Source organism: Falco naumanni, chromosome 2 (assembly GCF_017639655.2).
Source record: "Falco naumanni isolate bFalNau1 chromosome 2, bFalNau1.pat, whole genome shotgun sequence".
In the NCBI taxonomy this organism is placed as follows: domain Eukaryota; kingdom Metazoa; phylum Chordata; class Aves; order Falconiformes; family Falconidae; genus Falco; species Falco naumanni.
Window position 1 is genome coordinate 80,946,720 of NC_054055.1, and position 21,836 is coordinate 80,968,555.

Sequence of the window (21,836 nt, forward strand, 5' to 3'; positions counted from 1 at the left end):
CTGGAGGATTTTTCATGTATCTCCTCAAGGGTTGGTTAAGTCTTGGCATGGTGCCTGCAGAACTGCACAGATGTCCCTCTGGTTATGAATCACTAAAATCTCTGCATCGCTATGCCCATGGTCTGGATTCATATTTAAATTAAGGTATGTCTAAAACCACAGTAGTTCTGAAGGTAACCTTAAAAATCACCTGAAGTATAGGAACCCCAATAGTGTCTACGTGAGGGGGCAGATGACCTGAAATAGTACCAAAGGCTGGGAGGAATCTGACCTTCCCGTATCTTTCAGAAGCCTTGACACGACACCCGCAAGCTGCTCCCCTGCTGACAGTCTGAGCGGTCACATCCCTTGAACACACAGGCTGGATGGGAAGTGCGGGCAGAAAGGGACATGGGGCCACTGTGGACAGTCTGACTGCAGCCAAAGATGGCTGGGAGGAGCAATGTCCAGTGCAAACTTCTCCCCATGCTGCCTCCGGTGCAGTTTTAAGTCACCTTATATCACAAAATGAAGATACATCCTCTTTTAGTTAACAAACCCCTTACCTTGTGCCGGGACTGCTCCCCAAGCCCTGCCTGAAGCTGCAACTATCATCTGATCAGCTGGTGAACACACCTGACCTGTTGCAGGTGTCCTGCAACGGTCCCGTTACTCTCTTCTAAATAGAGAAGCTCCAGACGGCACAAGGCTGGACAAAGGATAAATGGCAATATCCTCTGGAGCTGGGAGGCAAGCCAAGGGACCGGGCATGCTAACATGCAGTTCTGCAGCTGCTGCCACTTACAGAAAACATATGACAAAGATCATAGGCCAACATTTATAGAGTACTTTGCAGGTAGATTACCGTTATTAGGTTATCAGACTGCACTGATAGGGAAGGGAAGAAGATCAAGACGCTCATTAAGTAGACCGAAAGAAAAGAAGATTAATTCAGCAGGGCAGAGTTACATGTGAACTTGCCAGTTCAAAGCAAAGTGCCTTTTTTTTTGCTTTATTTTAAAAAAAATGGTATTTCTGTCACTAAACAAGACAAATGCAGTATCAGTTTAACAGAATCACAGAGTGACCCAGGCTGGAAGGGGCCTCAGGAGGTCCCCAGTCCAGCCTCTTGCTCAAAGCCGGGTCAGCACCATGTTCAGCCTGGGCTGCTCAGGGCTTTGTCCTCCTGGGTCTTGAAAGCCTCCAAGGATGGAGAATGCACAAGCTCTCCAGACAACCCGCTCCACCGCCCAGCTGACCTCGTAGCATAAAGCCAGAACCTCCCCAGTTTTCGGATTTATTCAGATCCTGCCAGAAGTGCAGACACTCCCCAGATCAGAGTCAGCCTGTGAACAGGCTGAGCAGCAGGCACTACCAGATTCCTCCTCTTTTCAAGCCTCTCCACGACAACAAAGTTACCTGGTTAGCAGGCATGGCTCCCACGCAGTCTGCCATTAGAAAAGCAGCACGTTTGGTAATAGATAAGCCATACTTACCACCTTCAGCTTTTCAGCTGGGTGCCTTGGCTTGTACTCCAGTGCTGAGCTTTATATGTGCCTGGTGGCAGGGGACACCAATGAGCAGCAGCAAGCGCTCCGTGGAGGGACGCTGATTGGGTCCTGCCCCACACCTAATTATGCCCAGCACCTGATTGCTCTCCAAGCGTAAATGAGTGGGGTATAAAAAAAGATAAGCAATTTATTGTTCGCTTTAATCCATACTTTCTTCACAAGTGCTCTCGACCCATCCCCCAGCGATTTTGTGGTGATTTTAGAATTTTGTTTCTGATCTGATTCTGTGTCTCTTACTTAACCCGCTACTTAAACCGGCTGGTCTGTGACAGCATGTGCCTTGCTGAATCAGGCAAAAGCAATGAGAGAAATGACATATTTTGTTAGGTGCTGTCTGATATGGACTCTCAGTGTCCTCTGGGAACCTAAGGTTAGTCTCCGTATCGCATCCAGCCCTAAACCTCTTTCTCATGAGGGCTCCAGCTCCTCATGCAGCTGCTTTACTATCAAATCAGCCGAGAGCAGTGAACAGCTTCTGCTTTATGGTGATTCTCATTCCCAAACACCAGCTGGGCAATTAGCAAATTATCTGGGTGCAGATTTACTGGAAGAGGAAGAGCCCATGGGAATTTTGGTCTCTCCTTTCCCTGCTCCTTCACACAGCCAGGGCAGTGCACAGAGATGCCTGGCCCAGGCTGGGGCTGTGCTCCCCCAAAACACAGTCGGCAAAGGAGACTTCATCGCTATTCAGATGATCAGGGGAGAATAAGGCTGATTGGAGCGCTTATTTTGGAATTAAATCTTTCAAAGATCTGACTAGTGTAGGTATTAGCACAGGAATTACATTACCTTTGGTCTTTTTGCAATAAATGAACTCTCTGGAAAACATTGCCAGAGGTAATCCATCGTAGAAAAATCTTGCGGGCTATCTGATGTGACGCAGAGCATGCAGGTCTTTTGTAAAGAGGCTGCAAATAACCCTAACCACAGCAAGAATTGTGTTTTCTGGGCATTGCAGTTACAGAGTAACCCAGCCACCCATTTCCGGCTGCCTCCTAAAGCAGCATGTGCTCGAAGTGAAGCCACATAAAAAAATGAGACTCTTCCCTTTCAGTGAGCAAACTGGAAGAAAGGAGGATTTTTTCCAACCTAAAAGGAAACTGAGATTTAGATGGGTCTTGGAGAGACAGAAGATAATTTCGAAATAAAATAATTTGCTTAGAGATATTTTTATCTTTTTTTTTAAATGAAATATGTTCTTCAGGAAAGTTCTAAAGGTTAAGTTTGGGGCCATTGAAAAAAAATCCTCCCCCCCGTGTCCCCTTTTTTAGGGCAAGGTAAAAGCTGTTAGCTATACCTGATCAGAATGCTTAAGTAATTTGCCCACCACAGCTGTGCCCAGAGCTGCCGTGCCCAGAGCTGCTGTGCTGTCTGACTGTCCGGCACCGCCAGCCGTACAGGCATGCACACAACTGGGATTGCCCCCGGCAGGTGAGGATGGCAGGCATTTTGCCCTGGGTTTTCCTGCTTTGCCTGTGCTAGGTTCAGAGCAGAGGAGGAGCTGGGCTGCGGCAGGCTGGCTGGAGGCTGCACTGCCGTCCTTGCTGCGCTTCCACTCCACACAGGTGCACCAGGCACATCACAGCCTGTGCACGTAGCAAAACCGCGTCCCATGGGTACCTAACCCTACCTTGCCATTCTGCAGTGCTTGTGTTTAAGCGTTACGAAGTTGAGAATGACACGCGAGCGCATCGCACAGCTGTTTATCCCACAGCTGGCTTGCGCTGCCCTGTCCTTCAGCTGAACAGTTACGGTGCAGCTTTTACCCTGCAGGTCCCACTGACTGAACGGCAGCGTCCTCAGGCCAGGCAGCAACAACCGGAGCGAACCGGCCAGCCGGCCATAAAAACGGAGAGGTACAGGGAGTGACAGAGGTGGCCAAGAACACTGGGATGGCTCCTTGCTCTCACAAGGTGTGACAGGAGAGTTCGTGCCCATGCGCAGGGAGAGGGCCTCTGCTTTTACAGCACCGTTGAAAAGCCTCTTTGCAGAGGTAGTTCCATGGTTCTCACCTCAGCGGGGTCAGACAGGACACAGCGCTCGGCTTTTACTTCTGGGCTCTTGGGAGGAGAGCTCTTTCGTGACCACAGAGCCACCCCCGCAGTGAATTTTTCTCCTAGAGGAGACAATCCGGTTTTAACATGTTCCTGATTCCGCTGTACCAAATGGGAAGAAATCCACATTTTCCTCTCCCATGTAATGTAATGTAATAATCAAAATGGCTTTCTCAAAGCAGTTGAAGCTCCATAGTAGGGCTTGATAGGATGTCAGGAGAAGAAGAGTTAGCAATGTGCTGGGAGGGCCCAGCAGGTAATTCAGGGCAGAACAGGCTCCCCTTGGCTCTTGACTTATCATCAGCTGTCAGAGAAAGCCATTTTCCTGTGAGTTTAACATGGCGTTAAAACTACTACCGGTCAAGCTGAGTGGGACTGTGAGTTGGAATACCAGTGATAATACCCACTATCTCAATTGTGTGGGTAAACTGGGAAAAAAGGTGGATGCTACTTGCTGTTAAACACATTTTGCACCTGTTCAATACACTTGGTGTAAAAGCCTTATTTTATTGCAGAACTATTCCCGCTGAAACACGGCATGTGCCCTCTGTCCAAAATACAGATTTTATGCAGCCCTCCTCGCCATAATTTAAGTCTTACCGAGAACAGATGAAGAATGTAATTGCTCATGGCTAGACCCCATTGACCCTTCTGAGCAGCGCTGCGTTTCGTGACTAGCCCCACCTCAGCAGGGAAGCATACGACAGAGCGAGGTACTTGGTGTAAGGTGCACTAGCCCAAGCCTGTCACAGTCCAAGGCAGAAATGGGTCAGAAAAGTTGTATTTTTGTTACTGCGTTGAAGAAGCCATTCACACGCAGGAGTGTGAACCATTGAGTGAAGAAGCCATTCACGCGCATTCACATTTCAGGAGAGGTCAGAATTTGCCCATGCAACCCACAGATGTTTTCAACGCATCCGATGTGCTTCCTTTGATGGTGTATCTGCTGCTGGCGGCTGTAGGGAGAGCTACGCTCCAGAGACAGGCAGGGGAAGAGCAGACCCGCTAGCTTTTGTTAGGAGGACACTGGAAGGAACCCAAGGCACAAGCAGCTCCAAACACGCTGGGTTTCCCACCCTTCACGGGTCAGACATGCTGTGCTTGCCCCATGGGGCCATCAGCACGTTCCCGTATCCTGATGGGTCCAAAAGGCAGAGGTCTCACTGTGACTCAGCACATTGCCTTCACTCCCGTTTCCCCATGGACACAAAGTGTCTGTTACATACCACACCGGGCGGTTTGTGCATGCAGGCCACTTGCCCTGTTTCTTTGGGCACACAAATCCAGCTGGTTACCACTAGAAGAGGCAGCGACTTTTCAAAGCCTGAGAGTTGGCAGGTGTGAAAGAAGAAGGTGCATTTGTTTGAAGAAGCTATAGCATATTTTTAGCTACCGAAAGAAAATGCAACCTGCAGTGTAAACAGCACTTGGCTTTTCCCCTAAATAGAGGTAGATTTTTTTCTCAAAACTAAGGCAAGCGTGCACAGGTGGTGGCCGGGGAGTTGCCTGTTCTTCTTACTGCTACACCACAGGTCAGGTCCTCCAGGCTCTCCCCTCGCTCACCACCTTCCAGCACTGCAGCCACCAGGTGACTCCCGGCATTTGGCACCTAACAAAGCAGTGGGTGCACACAACCATGATGATGTGGCTCCCCATCATTCCCCTGACCTTGAGGAAGGCATGGGGATGGTTCAGCTTTGCAGGAGCCGCTGTTCGATGCAGCAGCCATGCCCAGCTCTGCAACATTTGCCTGCAGTCCTCCTTTCCACCCCCCTTCAGCCATCCCTCTCATGCATTGCCCTCTCCATTACAGACACCTAGAAAAACAAACCAGAAAACTGGTTTCAGTGGTGAGGTAATGTGGCGTGGTGGGAAAGCTGCAGTTCAGCTGGATGTGGTCTGCAGTGCAGTTCACTAGGCAGAGCTGGGGCAGCGCTGAGGCCAACCTGGGGCCCTGGCAGGCAAGACAGCAGTGTAGCTGGCTGGGTGCAAGGCTGGGCACAGGCACGGCTGCAGCACAGCTTCGGCAGGGGCTGAGGGAGAGGGCCCGGGCTCTGCAGGACCCACATGCACACAGAGTACGCGTCCCTGCCGTATGCATTTAACCCCACAGCAAGCGGGGCCAGCACCCTGGTGCAGGCTGGGCTCCTCGTGCCTTGGCAGGGGCTGTGCCTCCACATGCCCATGCACAGCCACTTCCCTCTCCAAAGCTCTGCTTCCAATAAACACATAAAGAATGCCTTCCAGAATATTTCACAAGAAAACCTCAAACGCATCTGCCTTTAACTTGGGAGTGCCAAAAGGTAGCGGCACTTACACCAGCACCACAAGTGAGGCTTGGTGTGGTTTTCTCTTTTCCCCCCCAAAGGGCATTTATTGCTCTTGTAAGGTAGCTTTCTGGACTGAAGTCCTCTGTTTATCTCCAGAGCCAGTACAGCAGATTGTACCCAGTAATTTTCCCTGTATTGGTGACCCACGAGGATGAACACCTCCACCACTGGGGCCAGTTCAGTCCTAGCAGTTCCATCGGGCAGCGCCTTGGCTGTCAGGAAAGGTCTTGTTTCCTTCTGCAAAAATGGGACGTGCGCAGTGCCTGCTCACAGCACTGAAAGCCTGGGTGCTGCTGCTAACGGGATGCCCTTGGGGCACGCCAAGGAGCCCTCAATTTTTCTCTCAATAGCTGCACTGGCTAAACCCACTCCTGATCGACCTGGCTAGGGTATTTTTTAACTGGTCCTGCTCCTTGATTGGGACAGTGGCTGCAGCCCAGTGGGAGAGGCAGCAGCACAGAGCAGGGGCTGCAGCTGGGGCAGGCATGCCCTCAGCCTGCTCGCAGGTGGAACTTGATCCTGCACGCTGCCGCTGCCCTCCGTGCCTGGTAGGTTAGACTTTGGCCTTTCTGCTGGAAGGCTCTTTCCCTGCAAGGGTGAGCCTAGGAGCAACATCAGCCTGCTGCGTGTCAGACTGCAGTATCAGGAATGCTTTTGCCTCCAAGTAGAACACCAAAAGGTAAGTGACAATTGATTGGCAATTGCTGCTGGCAACAACATTTCAACTATAACATGAAGAAGTGGTTTAAGGCAAAGAAAGCTTAGATATTGTCTGCCTGTGTGTCAGTCAGCCCACGCTGCTGGAGAGCAAACTGGATCAGAAGAAAAATAAAGCTGAGGACAGAGCACTCTGCGTGCGTGAGGAGGTAGATGAACACCTTGGATGCAGGTGAGTGAGCAAGCAAGGAGTTCCTGCCATGGGTCCACAGGACTAGCTCCAGCACCCAAGGCAGGCAGAGGAAGCCCCCCTGCACCCCTCTACCCACTGGCCTTTCCCCATGTTTCTGAGATGGCCACTCACTGGAATGTTGTTCCAACAGGGTCCTAAGCTATTTAGACAGGGCTGAGCAAGGAGTGACTGCGTAAGAAAACAGAGACCAAAAAAAAAAAAAAATCATTGAAGGATGAGGGGTTTACACACTTGCCTAGCAGATATAAACCACCTTCACTGTGGTTTAACTTGAGCAATTGACCAAGATGCTGAGTGACAACACAAACACATAGCTCTGAAATAACACAGCCAGCCCCTTTGGTTTCTCCCAGCCACTCCTTATCCACTGACCACCACCCATGCACCTCACGATACTGCCTTCCCACAGAAACACAGCCTGGCCTGTTCCCCTTGCATTAATGCAGAAGCATCTGTCCAACTGACCACACAGGCACCTGTTACTGTAGGAACTTCAACAGAGGCATCCGAGCCCCAGCTCTCCATCCCTCCTCTCCTACCCTGTACAGAAACACCAGGGCTGTACTAGAGCCAGGCATGAGCAGCAGATGGTGGGCTGGCTCATCAACAGCTGCCATACCAGCAGCTCTGGAGACAGAAGAGCTGCAGTGTCTTGCAGTCCACACATTGAAACAGAGAGGTCTTCTGCAGCCAACAGGAATTTCTCACAGGCTACAGTCTAATACACTTTCAATTTTTCAAATTTTGTCAATTTCAACAGCCGTTAAAAAACACCCGGGTCATTTTGCAATCAAACAGCTTTTATTCAACTCTTTATATTGTACATTTGTGAACATTTGTGCAACAAATACAGCACATAGTATTGATTTTCCCCAGCTCCATAAAGCATAAGAAGTCTTCCCTTTGTCATGCTAGCGTGTTGACACTATGCAGTAAGAAAGGCTGTTGGATGACAGTGGCAATGCTAGGCAACTCCTGACAGTGAACACGTTGTGTGAAATTCATAGCAGCGAACAGAAGTTTTCAGAAACCATTTAGCAACAAGCTTAGTGGGCAGATGAGACTGGTCTGGCTGCTTAGAGGAACCTCAGCTAGACAGAGTTCCAGAGTCAGCCACAACTTGTGCGAGAGGTGGGAAATAACACTGGACGGGATGACTTCAAAATGATCCTTAAGTTATTACTGGATAACTGCTTGCAAAACATTATACACATTTTATTGGATAATTGTCTTCAGGTGCAAAAATAAGTAGTATTTTTGCAGACCCAACATTAGAGCAAAAAGACTGATATTCTCTTACAGCAACAAATACAGCATAAATTGTTGATATAAATACCCATGTGCAAAATAGTTTTCAGGCTTAGTCAGCACTTGCATAATGAGCACAGGTAAACAGAAGATGCAGGCACTTGTTCAGAAAAAAACCCAGTTTCATCCAAGCTCTGGACTTGAACTTCAGGTTAAAGACCAAACAAACTACAATGTCTTCTTGGTCCTCACAGTATTTGGAACAGAGAGACGAGTCCAGCATTATACAGCCCTACCGCTACTAAATAGGGCCAGGCTAGTAACAACATTCTCACACACACAAAAAAGCATTACACTCACAAGCTTTGAATTGGAGGAACTTTAACCCTGCAGGATTCCCTGCCCCCTTCTTCTGCTGCCTTCATCCCTACTATGGGAAAGAGCTCTGGAAAGTTTTTCAGTGATTCAGCAACTCCATTTATTTACCCAATTCCTCTGGTCAAACAGGGTTGCTACTGTAGAAAAGAGAGCATCTGGTGGTCAGCATTTCCTCCTTGTGCCAGTGCAGAACAGGAGACAGCTCCTGCTCTTAAACTGCACGGGAAGGGTGGCACAGGTGGATTTCTTTGGATACTTTTCTCCTTATTTGGATTGCTTTAGATTCACATTCCCTCTTCCCTACCAGCTCTAACCACTCCTTCTTTCATAGCCAGCAACACCACCTGTTTTCATGACACTACAGAGAGCAACATATGACCAGTAAACTGAAAAAAACCCAACCTGAAATCTTTACACTTTTCTCTATGCCACAGGTAACCCTACCCACTAATCTGCTGCCCCAACTAACTTCTCTCTTGTACTGCTGTTCTGAAAAGAAGTTTGGAAACCTCCTACCCTCCTCATACTTCTTCCTGAATGCAGTTAAGCTGGAGCCTAATTGAATGAAGCCTCATATAAGGCTTTTACATGCACAAAAAGAAAACTGAAAAAACCCAACTACTTAAGCACCCCTCTCCCTGCCACTGTCAGCAAGGGTCAGATGGAAAATGGGGAAGAAAAAAAAAGAAATCAGATAAAAATAAAGTACATTTTCGAAATCAACAGTAATGCCAAAATTTAGCAGCAGTGATGGCTATGATTGCAGCAAACACTTCAGTTTGTAGCATCTAGTGAAGTACACATTTTAGAAGTGTGGGCATTAAAGGAGGCAGTGAAAATATAAGAAATCAAAGAAGTCTCTCTCAGCCTTCCCCGTAAACTAAGAATAGATATGAAAATACATCTGACAACACTATTTGAAATAATTCAGAAAGGAGTTCAGAAGCTTGGCTGAAATACTGATGTCTCAAGAGGTACAACTGACTGTTCACACTCTCTGTGGTAAGAAAAGTCAAGGATGTTAGAAGTGGTAAAATCAAAGATTGTGCCTTTAACTGTGCAAAGTTATTTATGACCCTTTGGGAAGTAGCTCAAAAAAATACGGTTTGAAAGATGAGTTATTAGGCTCTGCCAAGCAGCAACAAACCTAAGCCAGAGCTGTTCAGCCTAGAAAAGCTAATACAGATTTGAAGACAGTGTCTTTAACACACAGATACGTGCATCTGATACACTAGCTCAGCTTTCCACTAGTCAGAGCACTCAAGCTGGGGTTGCTACTACAGCAAGGGGCAACAGTGAGAAAGGAAGCACTGCACATCATAAGGGTAACAAAAAAATTTAAAAATTCAACCACCCTTTAGAACAAAAGTTGCACATTTTTAGGCTTTATAGTAGTTTATTCCAGAGACTTAGGGAAAGTTGTCTTGGATCTTAAAGAACTATATGAACTTAATGGTTAAACCATAGCTTAATGTAAGCAGGGGTCACATAACTTCAGTAATAGCCCTAATCTGAAGGGACAGCCAATGTCTGAAGAAATAAACCAAACAAGGGCAGAATAAACTTAGCATTCACCAGCATGGCATTAAAGAGTTAATAAAAGCCTCAGACTGATTTTTGATATTAGAACAAAGTTCTTAACATTCACAAGTCTAAGGTGAGAGAGAAGCAGCTAGAAAACAAATGGGGCTGTCACACTGCTGGCTGGCAGGCAGGCATGATCTCTGCTGTCATTCCTTTGTCTTCCGAGCTCTTACACTGACATGGGACAGGACAGCTTCCACCACCGCTCTCCTCTAAGCATGCATTTCCAAAACGTACAGCAAATCCCACTGCCACGGGGAGGCCAACAAGGTAGAAAGAAATCTATACACAGGAGGTAGTAATTCTAATTTTTAAATAACCCCTTTGTTTTCTCTTAGCTGACTTGCAACTCCCTTCAGCTTTTCTTTTTTTCTAAAAACAAAACAAAACCCAAGAACACTAAAAAAACAAGTCAAAGCCAACAACTTTGCTATCCTACCAGCAACAGCCCCAGTCCAAATAGTATTTTTCTACTTCATTGGAGAGACAAGCTAAGAAAAAAGTGTCACTCTTGCTGATCAAAAACTATTCTTGGCAAAAGGCCAGTCAGAAGACAGTTAGAGCAGTCTTTTATAAAAAAAAGATGAAGAACAACTATTTTTCTCCTGTAGCTATATTCTCATTCCACTCATCATTACCACCAACAGCAGCCAGAAGCATGAGCACAGCAGCGTACAGATGAGGCCGCTAGTGCCAACGGTGCCATGGCTATGCAAGTTGAACATTACTAAGAATCCACAGCTACAGATGTGGTGAAAAGCTGTAGCTGCACACACCTACTGCGCATTACTCTTACCTTCCCTTGAAAGTACCAGTCCACACCTTGTTGCCAGTTACTTCTAAACTTGGCTACAGTGAATTCAGTTAACAGTAGGGTTTTTCTCCTGGACTAAGATGCTATAGTGTAAGCAGCATGAACAGGATTTGAAAGAGTTTACAGCGCTTCACAGCTCACCTTTGGCTCTTCTAAAACAGGCATAAAAAGAAGCATTTTAAGATTAGTAAGAGGGTGGGGAGGTAAAGGGAAGGTACTAGATGAAAGAGCATGATTTTCAAAAACCTTCAGGCAAAGAGCTTGATCTCACCTTTTAATCTTTTCACTTGTGCTTAGTCATCAGGGTACAATTGGAAAAAAGAAATTAGGTCTGTCTTCACAGCAAAAGCTGGTGCACTGCATAAAACAAAGTCACTAATTTGCGTTTGTTACTTCACTGTCAGACTTCCACTTAAGTCAGTTTTTCCTCAGAGCAGCTGGCTGAAATAAGCCTCAACTCCAACTGTCAGGATTTCCTCTCATTCTACTCTGATGCCACCAAAAGGCAAACCCCCTTTCTTCTCTTCATGCCCCTGTCCCACTTTTGTCTCCAAACAAATATTAGCTAACTTAACACACTTGCATGGGAAACAAAAAAAAAAAAACAAAACACCCAAACAAAAAAAAACCCAAAATCCAAAAACTTTCCAGAACTCTTTTGGGCCTCCACTTCAGTAACTCTTTATTTCAACACATTTTATGAATCTGAAACAATGTTTTGGAAATCTAGACCTTGGACATAACAAGCAATGAACATACCAGTTAATTTAGGCAGTATTTTTCACACATACATATATATATAGTTAAAAAAATAAATTGTCTTGATAAGAAATATTGTGTAACCTGATTAAGAAACAAGTCCCCAGAAGCTGTGCAGTACAGCAAAATGCATTGGTTGTATAGCTGACACCAGGATAGCTAACTGCTTATTTTCAGAATTTTAAAAATAAACAGCCTTAAAGACAGACCAATCTACCTAAGCAATGAACCTGATTCTTTGTTGGAGATTGCAAAGTGTTGTTGAATAGGCTCCACTTTGTTACTTGATTTTAGTTGGACTTTCTTTCCCGTTCTCGTGCAGTCACGAAGTTAAGCAGGTCGATGGCTGTAACGATGCCGAATACCATTTGCCGCTTACTGGAGGAACCATCAGTGTGATCTACGCAGAAACAAAGAGGGCATTCTGGCTTTAGGCGGCTCAGAGACACACCATCCCACTTGGCTTTAACGGCAGCGCTTGTAAGGCAGATGCCAAGCCATTCCAGCTCCATGTGTCAGGGCCTGTTGGCGGAGCTGGTTATCCCCACTGACCCTTGTTGTACATTGAGGGGGAACCCAAACAGCACCTTGACCAGTAGTCACACAGGAAGTGGAAAGGACTTTAATTTCTGAAAAGCTCCTCAATAAGAGGTATATATAAACTCAAACATTACAGAAGGAAGGATAAGGGTCCATCAGATTTGTTTGGGTTTTTTTTTTACATGAAGATTCAAACCAAATCCTGTTACAAAGTGCATGTTCCTCATGCATTAGTTTCTGTGGCTCTACTTGAAACAGCTGCAAATTGGTATCACCCCATCTGAACCAGGGGCCACTAGAGGACAACATGTGACACTACCATCTTCCTACATCACTGTCAAATACAGAGTTAGTATAAAACCCACAATTGAACATTTTCTCATTTATATTAACTATGTAATCATTGCTGCACTGAGAGCACAGATTCAAGTGATTTTTCGTTGTGAGTATAAGCCTTTGACCTGGGAACCAAGAGGCCAAGTGACCTCTGGCCCTTTATCTATGGTCTAAGTTCCCTGTTCCTAAAGCCTGGCTGTACTGAGATGTTTAGCCTACCTATACACTCAGTTTGTTCAGCCAGCTAGATTGTCCTGGACTTTTCATTTACCCAATCTTTGTTCCATTGCAAGCTTCCAGTGAGAGTCTATGTTTATATAGTTAGTCATCACAGACTCAAGAGCACATCCTTATGGAGATTATCAGGAACAAGCCCCAATTTGACAACTATTCTTCATTTACTTATAATTGAGATAGCTGTCAGATAAATTTATTTGGTGAGTCTTAATATTGCCTTTAGTCTAGTTTCTCAGTGTTTGTGATTTTACAAGTTGCTTGCTATAAGGAAGGTAAAACAAGGGGGGAAAAAAGTATTACTCATGTATAACAGTGATATCCCCTAGCTCTGAAGATTTGTTCAGTCATTTCCAGTTCATAAAGAAGGCAGTGTAAAGGGTTGAGAAGAAAGAAAAGTAGAGTTTGGAGGAAAAACACGAAGTGAGTGGGAGTAATTTAAACAAAATGAACAGGAAAAAGAAACATTAAGCTGTCTTGAGACAGTGATGTCAGTGTTGACATCTAGATCTTACTAAGCTTTACAAAGTCATAATAAAGGCTTTGCTTTAGAAAGGCAAAAAAATTAAGTGCAGTTAACCCGAGAGGCTCACTGTAATGGAATCTGATTACTGCTACTAACAAAGCCACCCAAAGATTACCTTTTGTAAGGCACACTACATCATACTCACACTGAATTTGTTCATGAACCACTAGAGCAAAGTGGTCTATTTCCAGAATATGAGAGAGTTTCCCCAAGTTGTCTTTCAGGTTAATCTGAGGAAAGAGTTACAAAACTTAAATAAACACAGTCCTTTGTATGTTTAGTGGTCAATAATCCCCATATACTTAATGCAGTATTAAAACCAGTATATCAGCATTTTTATACTGCTCCCATCTGAAGCATTGTAAAACACTAACAAATCAAGGACAACTGCAGAGTTTTCTTTGTTTCTAATTTCCAACAAAACAGAACAAAAAAATAATGAAGCACTATATGAAGTTATTCATTCTGTAAACATAATTAATACACTGAAAAATGTGAATAATTGAAGAAGGTCAAGTGTTCCATGTGTCTAACAAGAAGTTACCATGAAAGTCATTACATTTTGTGATTTTACTCTAGCAAGACTGGGAAAAAGTGTATGAATCAGGCTGCAAATCACTGTGGAAGTGAATACAATCTGCAAGGGCAGCAGGGGAACAGAATAGCCCAAAGAAGCCAAAAAAAAAACACCCCAAAGGTGAAGATTGCTCAGCTAATGCTGTATTCAGGTGCATATCAAGGAACTGAGATTAAGAATTAATTTTTAGTGAAGTTCAACTTTGCTATGACTAAACAAGAAAGCACCCTGTGTTGACTCCCCAGAAAGAATAAAGATCCTTGTGAAACACTTAGCTAATCACCTGCTGGAACCATCTGAAAGAATGCATAAAACTGTTCTTCCTACATGCTTTAACATATTGAGCAGCAGCAACAGGTCCATCACCTAGGTGACTCTCCCTAGGTAACAGCAGCACCCACCATCTGACATAGTTTCATTAAAGGGGATTAAATGAATTTACAGGAAAGCAGAGTCTTGCACTGCAGGTTAAAAAAGCCTTTATCCTGCAGTGAGCTCAGCTTGTGACTGAGATATAAATGAATAAATGCCACAGCATAACAGTTGGGCTGCACTGGAACACAAAGCTCTCATCTCCATACTGTGAATTACAAGAAATCAAAAGTATTCCCAGCAGCCTGTGTTTAAGGGACCAGCAGGCTACAGTGCCTACTGAAGCATCAATCTTTAAACCTGTGAGCCAGGCAAGGGGTGGGGGGAAATCTGGACCTACTGCCACATAGAGTCAGTGGTCGGTCACCACCACTGACAAGCAGTTTTGTGCAAATGTACGTGCAAAGCCTAACTTTTGAACCTAAGTTCAAAGCTCACTGAAGGGGTAGAGCCCCTTGCCATCTGATTGTGTACAATCCATGGACTTGTTTTCAGGGACTGGGTAGGCTAAAGATAACCAGGACAAGCAGCCCACAGGCAGCATTGGGACAACTGAAGACATAAACATGTTTTGAAACGCTTAATAGAAGTTTAACAGAACTCCCATGGAGTTTTCACCTGTCTCACTACTGCTCGTTCAAGCCCCCTAAAAATTTTGCCCATGAGTTTTCCCACATTCAGGTTGGTTTTTTTTGAAACCTCTTAAGGCAATTAGCCTATGCACAAGTTGCTACACTACACATGACTGTGCCTACTTGACTGGCACTAAGGGCAAATGACATGACACCGCTCAGGTGATCAGTTTTCCCAATTTCACCAGTAAACAAGCCAAATAAGCTTGAACTGAAGTGGTAAGTGCAGCAAAATCCACCATACTTCTGAGCTTATACGCATTTACCTGTGTTTCTCTGTTAAATCATCAATTCAAATGGAAAATAACCAATGAATGATGCTTTTAGTTAGCATGTTAGCAACACCAGCACTTTTGTGTCACTCCCCTTTCATCCTCCACCAAGAAAAGTCAGAACTAAAGAGAAAAAAAATGGTTAAGCTGTTCTTTACTGAAGAAGCATGAGAAACTTAAAGCTGCCCATGGGAAAAAGCCACAACCTCTAAAGCACAGAGAATTAGCTACTACCACTAACACCAGTGTAGCTACAGAAACGATTGCACACCACCAGCCCCAGAAACTCTTAAGGTGCCTAAGTGAGGGAGAACATGAACTAAACAGTTTTGTTACGCACCACATTTCCACCTGATGCTCGATTATCTGTCTGGGAAGGAAAAAGTATATTTACATGTGTCCATAAAGAACTAGCATCCTTTCCCAACCTCAAAGACTTGGTAGTTTGTAGATCAAACGGAAGCATTACATATACTTCTAGAATACACCCCCTCATCTACTATAAGACAGTATTGAAACTAAAAGTCTGATGAAAACTAGGTCAAGCATTCCATGTTTTCTTGCAAGAGAAGCAAAGCAACAGCAACAACACTCATTTTAGAAGAGTGCCCATACAGCTGGGAAGTTGTGGTATCTTGGCACGCTACATTGGATGGACAGATGAAAGTGGCTAACATCAAAATTCACCTATCTTGAGAACATCAGCTTTCAGCAGCCATCCCCTTATATCAGCAAGGCCTCTCATACAAAAAGCAAACAGTTGCTTGTTTTTAGCAGATATAGAAATTATTTATTTAGAAGAGCTGCTTCAACATGTCCTTGTTTCTTCCCCTGGTTAGTTACATTGCCCAGATTTGTGCCAGGGTTTTGAGGGAAGGAGGAAATGACAAGTATACTAGAAGAAAGCCCGCTGAAGTAACAGAACAGCACAATATACAGCCACAACACAAACCTGGGAGCTATTCAGTGACCTAAGACAGTTTAGAGCATGCCTGTGCTCAGTAACAGCTGCTCTGTACAGTCCCAGGCAAACCTTACCCAACCTGATGCCATTGTAGTATTAGTACACCTACAGCAGTACTTTAAACCAGAGAACTAGGAGTTGTAGGATATACCTGCTTACCTGTTTAAATTGCTTGTAGATTACTTTTCTGACTTCATCAGAAGGCTGAACTTTTCCAGCAAGCAGTGAAGAAAGCATATTACCCAGGGTAACCATGCCCAAAATCACCCTGAGGAGGGAGAGAAGATAGGACTAAACACCACAAAAGACTCTCAGCCAGCCTGGAAAAGTCAGTTCAACTGCTTCACGGTATAAAGCCCCATTATTGATGGTATACTTAGATTCTGTGTCTCTGCAGGAAACAGAATCCAGTTTCCAGAACTTCTGGAGACTCACACAGAAGTTAAGAGGTGCTGTGTGTGCCTGGCCCTTCTAAGCATCAGGCTCTTCGTATCTCTAGTCCTGGCAACTGGAGAGCTTCTTGCTATCTGAAAGAGCTTTTAAAGCACTTCATTGTTTTATGCCCTCATCTGTCCTTTTGAAAAGCGTGACATGCTCACCTCAGTTTTGCTCATTCCCCTTCTCCCTACAAGGATTGGCAAAAATTAATCCCAAGTTAGCACTGTAACTGCAGAGTAACTGAGCAACTCTTCATTATCTAGCCTGTCCTACAGGGGACCTACAGGGTAATAAAGTATACCAGCTTGCTGGGGACACCCTGTTCATAGGGGTTACTACAACACTGCACTATAATGCAGTGTTCTAAAGAAACTGGGTGAAAGCTGTGGTGCAGATGGGTTTGGGGGTTTTTGTTTGAAATAATGAATTTTTGCTTTAAGTTAAACAACGAAGTTATCCTGCAGAGACTCATTAAGTATATCATAATAATCATTAGAAGCCGAATATGTGAAGGGTGGGACAGTCCTGGCGTGACAACATACTAAGTCCAGCATCGGTGTGTTTCAATATAACATTTCTGAACTGTATTATAACTGCAGAAAGATGAGTGAGAGGATATTACACTTCTAGTAAGCATTTAGAAGACATCCCTTGGGACCTGGTGAGGGAGGTGATACATATGGATGAATAGTGATATATACATATGTGGACATACCCAGATTCATCAACAACTGGTACCTGGTCGAATCCCTTCTCCCGGAGAATTTCAACAGTTTTTGCACAGGTAACAGTTGGAAGCACAGTCAGGGGAGCAGAGAGGCTTAGTTCCTGAACGCTGATGTTCCACCACCTGGGGGTGAAATGAAAAGCAAACCCATGCAAGTCTTACAGAGAGAACAGAACCAGTTGTTCAGGTACAGTGGCCTTCAACACTACAGGAATGACAAAAGGCTGCATGCAAGGAAGAGTCAGGGTTCAGAGTCAGTGAAGCTTCAAGGCTTTCGAGCTTTCTCTCTAGTATCAGAAAGTTATTGAAGTGCAAGGCGGCTTTAAGTCCAAAACTCTTTTCCTTATTTCACCTGCTTTCTAGGATTACAGATATTTAGTGGAGAGTACTAACCTCCCCGATTTCATTGCTTGTATCTTACACAGAAAATTTTGTGCTCCTACCTAAAGAGCCAGCCATATTTACAGTCATTACAAGTAGCAATTTTGGGAAGATCCCTTCCACCTATGTAGACTTGCAGTGCTTGCACTCAAGAACTCTGATCTCAGAAGGGTTCTCTGCATACTACCTTCTCATTTCAGAAACAACCCTTTTCATTAAAAATAAGAAAATTCCATCATTAAATATCAAGTTTTCTTCTGCTGCCATGCAAGCTGAAGGACAAACTAACTTAAGTAGATTGGATGAACAGCTGCAATTATACATCAACACAACAGCATGAAAGATTAGCTAAATCAAAGTACTGTAAATTGAAGTGATCTTTAAATTAGCAGCTGCCATAAAGACAATTGAATAGACTCACGAAAATCCAAATGGATCTGACATGCTTACCAAGGCTTTTTGACAAGGTCATCATCTTCTTTCATGAACCCTTTCTGAATCATCCATTTGTCGCTCAAGAACTTGGACCTGGAAAGCATCAGGAAATGAAAAGTTTGTTAGCAGGCTGAACATCTGAAAGCAAACTTAACAGCACAGGGGCAACTGTTTACAGCTCACTACCACTATTGAAAGTATACTGCCATTTGCCACCCAAGCCTACCAGCCAGGGACACTGAGAAGAAATATTCACAGGACGAAAAAAGAACCCCATAGAAAACAAAGTTTCAACTACATCAGTCCCTTGCAATATGATAGCGACACAGCCTGGAATGGAGGAGTGCCAACCTGTACTCAGGCAAGGTCTGTCTGCAGTTTCTAGTTGTCATGTATTGTGTTGCACAACAGAAGTCAGGAAAACACAGCTGAAAACACCATGGTTTGGGATATGTTTTAGTGTGGCTGGAGGGCAAGAACTTCTCAGCACAGCTCAAAGGCCTCAGGCTTCCACCTGTAAACTCACCCCAACACTGGCTGCTGCTACAGTAGTGCTGTGTTCTGCTGCGGACAAACGCAGAGGGAGCAGACAGCCTTACAGGGACCCCTCCAGGAATGGGATATCAATGGTCCCCAACAAAACAGTGAAAGTAAGTCTTCTCCTGTGAAAGCCCTAACCAGTGACGGTTATATACTGAAGTCTGACACAAGGAGGAGCTCAGCATTCAGAGAGCTGAGCTCCTTTCTACTCCATGTCAGACCCTTTCTAGATACCTCAGAAGTTGTGCTCCAAACACATCTTGCTTTGGTAACTGGGTGCTACAACAAATATGTATTCAACTTGCCACTGCTGTAAAGGAGGTTTGAGGGACTGCCTCACACCTTTTCCCAGAGAGAAAACAAGCAGGTTCTTACATGTAGTTCCTGATAGAGTCAGGGAGGATAACAACACAGCGCTGACCTTCCTTCAGTTCTTTGGCTGCCTTCAGAGCTACAGACATGGCACTGCCTGAGCTGCCACCTGCCAAAATGCAGATCAGAGGCAAGACTGTGAAACTGTAAGTGAAATAAGAAAGAATGAAATAGGGAAGGAGAGACTGTAGAGGAGCCCAGGCTGAGGAAGACAGCTCCTGAAGTGGAAGGAGGTCTCCCTGACCTGCATATGGCTTCAGTCTCCCACATATTATTGAGAGAAACCCACAGGATTCACATCTGCTCTTACCACACAGCAGTCCTTCCTCTCGGATCAGCATGCGTGCTAAAGCAAATGACTCCTCATCATTGCTCTTGTACCACTGGTCAACTGCCTGGGAAGGGGCAGGAAGACAGAAAGAAGGGTCTATTTAAATGAATCGGGCTAGAGAAGCTACACAACTAGTGTGAATTCAACCTCTGAGGTAACAGCTGCCCTGCTGTGCCATGTGCCTGGGTTTCTATACTCCAAATGCCAAGTGGGTTTTTTTTTGCCAAGATAAGACGATCACATTAGCACAACAGGCTCCTTATTGAAACCTTGGTGTAAGAACAGGCTGTTGTGAGACTACAACAGAGGGCATCAGTGTCCTCCCCTCTTGGAGGGCTTCCTAGGGACACAGGTTCTGCTCAGGACATAGTCATACCACTTTTGGCCAGGATGGGTTGGGGTACTTTGTTGGGTTTGAATTTTGGTTTGTTTTGTGAGACCCCACTAATCAACCAGAGTACTGTGCTCTAGGAGAAAGTTCCTTCTTCACAGCATTTTGACCTAGCATTGTAAAACAAATGTAGTCAGTGCAGGAGCCTTCCAAGGACTGCTTTTGCTGATGGAAAGAACAGGAACAGTTCTGTCTGCTAGCCTTCCCCTTTCAGCTCAAAGAAATACTTCCCCAAGTTTTTCTTCCACCTTTCACCTCACTTCTGCATTGCAACAGAGGGCAAAGAGCAGTAAACCAAGAAGTGTGACTTACAGATCTATCCAACACTGTGGGGACAAAATCATATCCAATTCCTTCCACTTCATACATTGTTTTGTCAGTCTTGTTCAGTTCTTCCGGCACAGCAAGGATGGAGCCTTCAGGATCAACACCTATAATCTGGAGAAGCAGTTTCCACTTTGGCTACCACAACACACTGCTTTTGAGAACACAGCTATTTATTCATGAGTGCTGGCCTTATTACAGCTGTTAGTGTCACACTGGCTGCACATACAGCCAAGCTAACAGCAAGCTAGCCTCCTATTCACTTCTTCCTGGCAACATTCAACTCCCCTGTGAGCAAACTCCCCTTTGCTGCTCTGGGCCTCTTGGCAACCCATTCTGTCTCTTCAGGCTGCGGACACTAGGTGAGGGGCACCCCCCGTCCTATATGGGTTTTGCTTGGTTTAAACAGAACACAGGGTTTCCCCTTTCTGTGAGGCAAGATTGTCCTCATTCACATGACAGGCATCATTACAGCCAATACATTTTGTACCAAGTGTAAGCAGCTAAGTTTTATTTTGTTTACCCCTCCCTGACTACATAGGAAAATATTCACAATTGAAACATGATACCAGCTTCTGTGAGGAAATCTAACACAGCACACTGGTAGGCACACAGGTTGGTGTGTGCAGAGAGAATTTTCACGGAGTAAAACCTCAGCAGCTCAAAAAAAAAAAAAAAAAAAAAAAATCAGTGAAAGCACAGTCAGAGAGGAAACACAAGGCTGCAGTACACATCAGAGAAAGAAGTTTCTCAGACATCCCTTGAAGGGACTTGAGGGCCAGTTTTCATTTGCTGAGCCAAACCTGAACTCTGGTCACCAGTGGGAGCAAAGCACGATGGCTTCAGTCTGAAAACCTTTGCTGCTCAGAACTACCTTCTAACTGAGAACATCCAAGAGCTTCCCATAGAGAAACAGGACACGCTTGCAAGGAATGGGATGTGCCAAGTGGAGCAGTTTGAGGTTCACCCTGCTAAAGAGAAATGCTTTAGGCTTGCCACTTACTTTGCAACCTGGACACTTTTCCTTTAGCTTTCTGGAGATGCCGGTGATAGTACCTCCAGTGCCAGCCGCAGCCACCAGCATGTCTATTTTTCCTGTTTAAGGGTAAGGGATAGAAGGAAGCTGTGAAATCTCCCCCCTAAAGATGGATTAAAAACCCACTTACACTTAAGTATGGCCTTTCTTCAACAAAAAGGCTGGAAGTGGCAGAAAAGGGTAAGATTAGGCTCTTCACTACCCAAGAGCTGTTACAAGACTTACCTTGAGACCACCTTGCTCAATCCTCATTTACTTCAACAATGGTTTTGAAATGTCTATCCAGTAGCCTGGCAAGGCACCAATTTGTGGTACTTTGGACACAGCTGGAGGCTGCCCATATTGCTGACACCTGCAGTTTCCTGTTACAGACTAATTCATTCTCTAACTTAAAATGAGCAGCCAATTATATTAGTTAATTTACTAAATGAATGCCAAGAGCATGGGATAGGCATCCATTGAGAAAACTTAGCACAGCTACTCTCTCATTTTCATGTGAAAAAGACTGTTTTGGGTCACAAGCACTCAGAGTGAGTGCAGGTGCGATAGTTCATCCTTCTGTCACCACTTACAGTTTCCCTGGTGCATCCACCTGACAGCATTGTTAATTAAAAAGATTTTTAAAAGGTCACTGATTCACAAAAGCAAATGCTTACCAGTCAAAAGAATAGCTAACACCTCACCAAGCCGGGGTAACTGAATATTGCCTGGCCTATAAGACAAAGTAAATACAAACAAGAAGCCTGAAGCTAGAACTCATCTAGATTCTCAGCTTACAGGA

At 44.8% G+C, this 21,836-nt stretch overlaps 1 protein-coding gene across 8 annotated transcripts in view; it reads right to left on the minus strand.

The window, feature by feature from the left end:
- Positions 1-7,626: 7,626 nt before the first annotated feature.
- LOC121084062 (cystathionine beta-synthase-like protein) overlaps positions 7,627-21,836 on the minus strand; it is a 35,650-nt gene continuing 21,440 nt past the window's right edge. For 5 of the 8 annotated variants that reach the window (XM_040585176.1, XM_040585175.1, XM_040585177.1 and 2 more), the window contains 10 exons: positions 21,023-21,114; positions 20,008-20,133; positions 19,284-19,368; positions 18,977-19,082; positions 18,077-18,154; positions 17,234-17,368; positions 16,240-16,348; positions 15,457-15,486; positions 13,409-13,493; positions 7,627-12,027 (listed from right to left, as the gene is read on the minus strand). In XM_040585176.1, coding sequence (XP_040441110.1) covers positions 11,918-12,027; positions 13,409-13,493; positions 15,457-15,486; positions 16,240-16,348; positions 17,234-17,368; positions 18,077-18,154; positions 18,977-19,082; positions 19,284-19,368; positions 20,008-20,133; positions 21,023-21,114 — 956 coding nt within the window. In that variant the 3' untranslated portion in view covers positions 7,627-11,917. Of the gene's footprint in view, positions 12,028-13,408; positions 13,494-15,456; positions 15,487-16,239; positions 16,349-17,233; positions 17,369-18,076; positions 18,155-18,976; positions 19,083-19,283; positions 19,369-20,007; positions 20,134-21,022; positions 21,115-21,836 lie in introns of those variants that run through there. The other 3 variants (XM_040585178.1, XR_005826564.1, XR_005826565.1) reach the window with 3 other exon arrangements.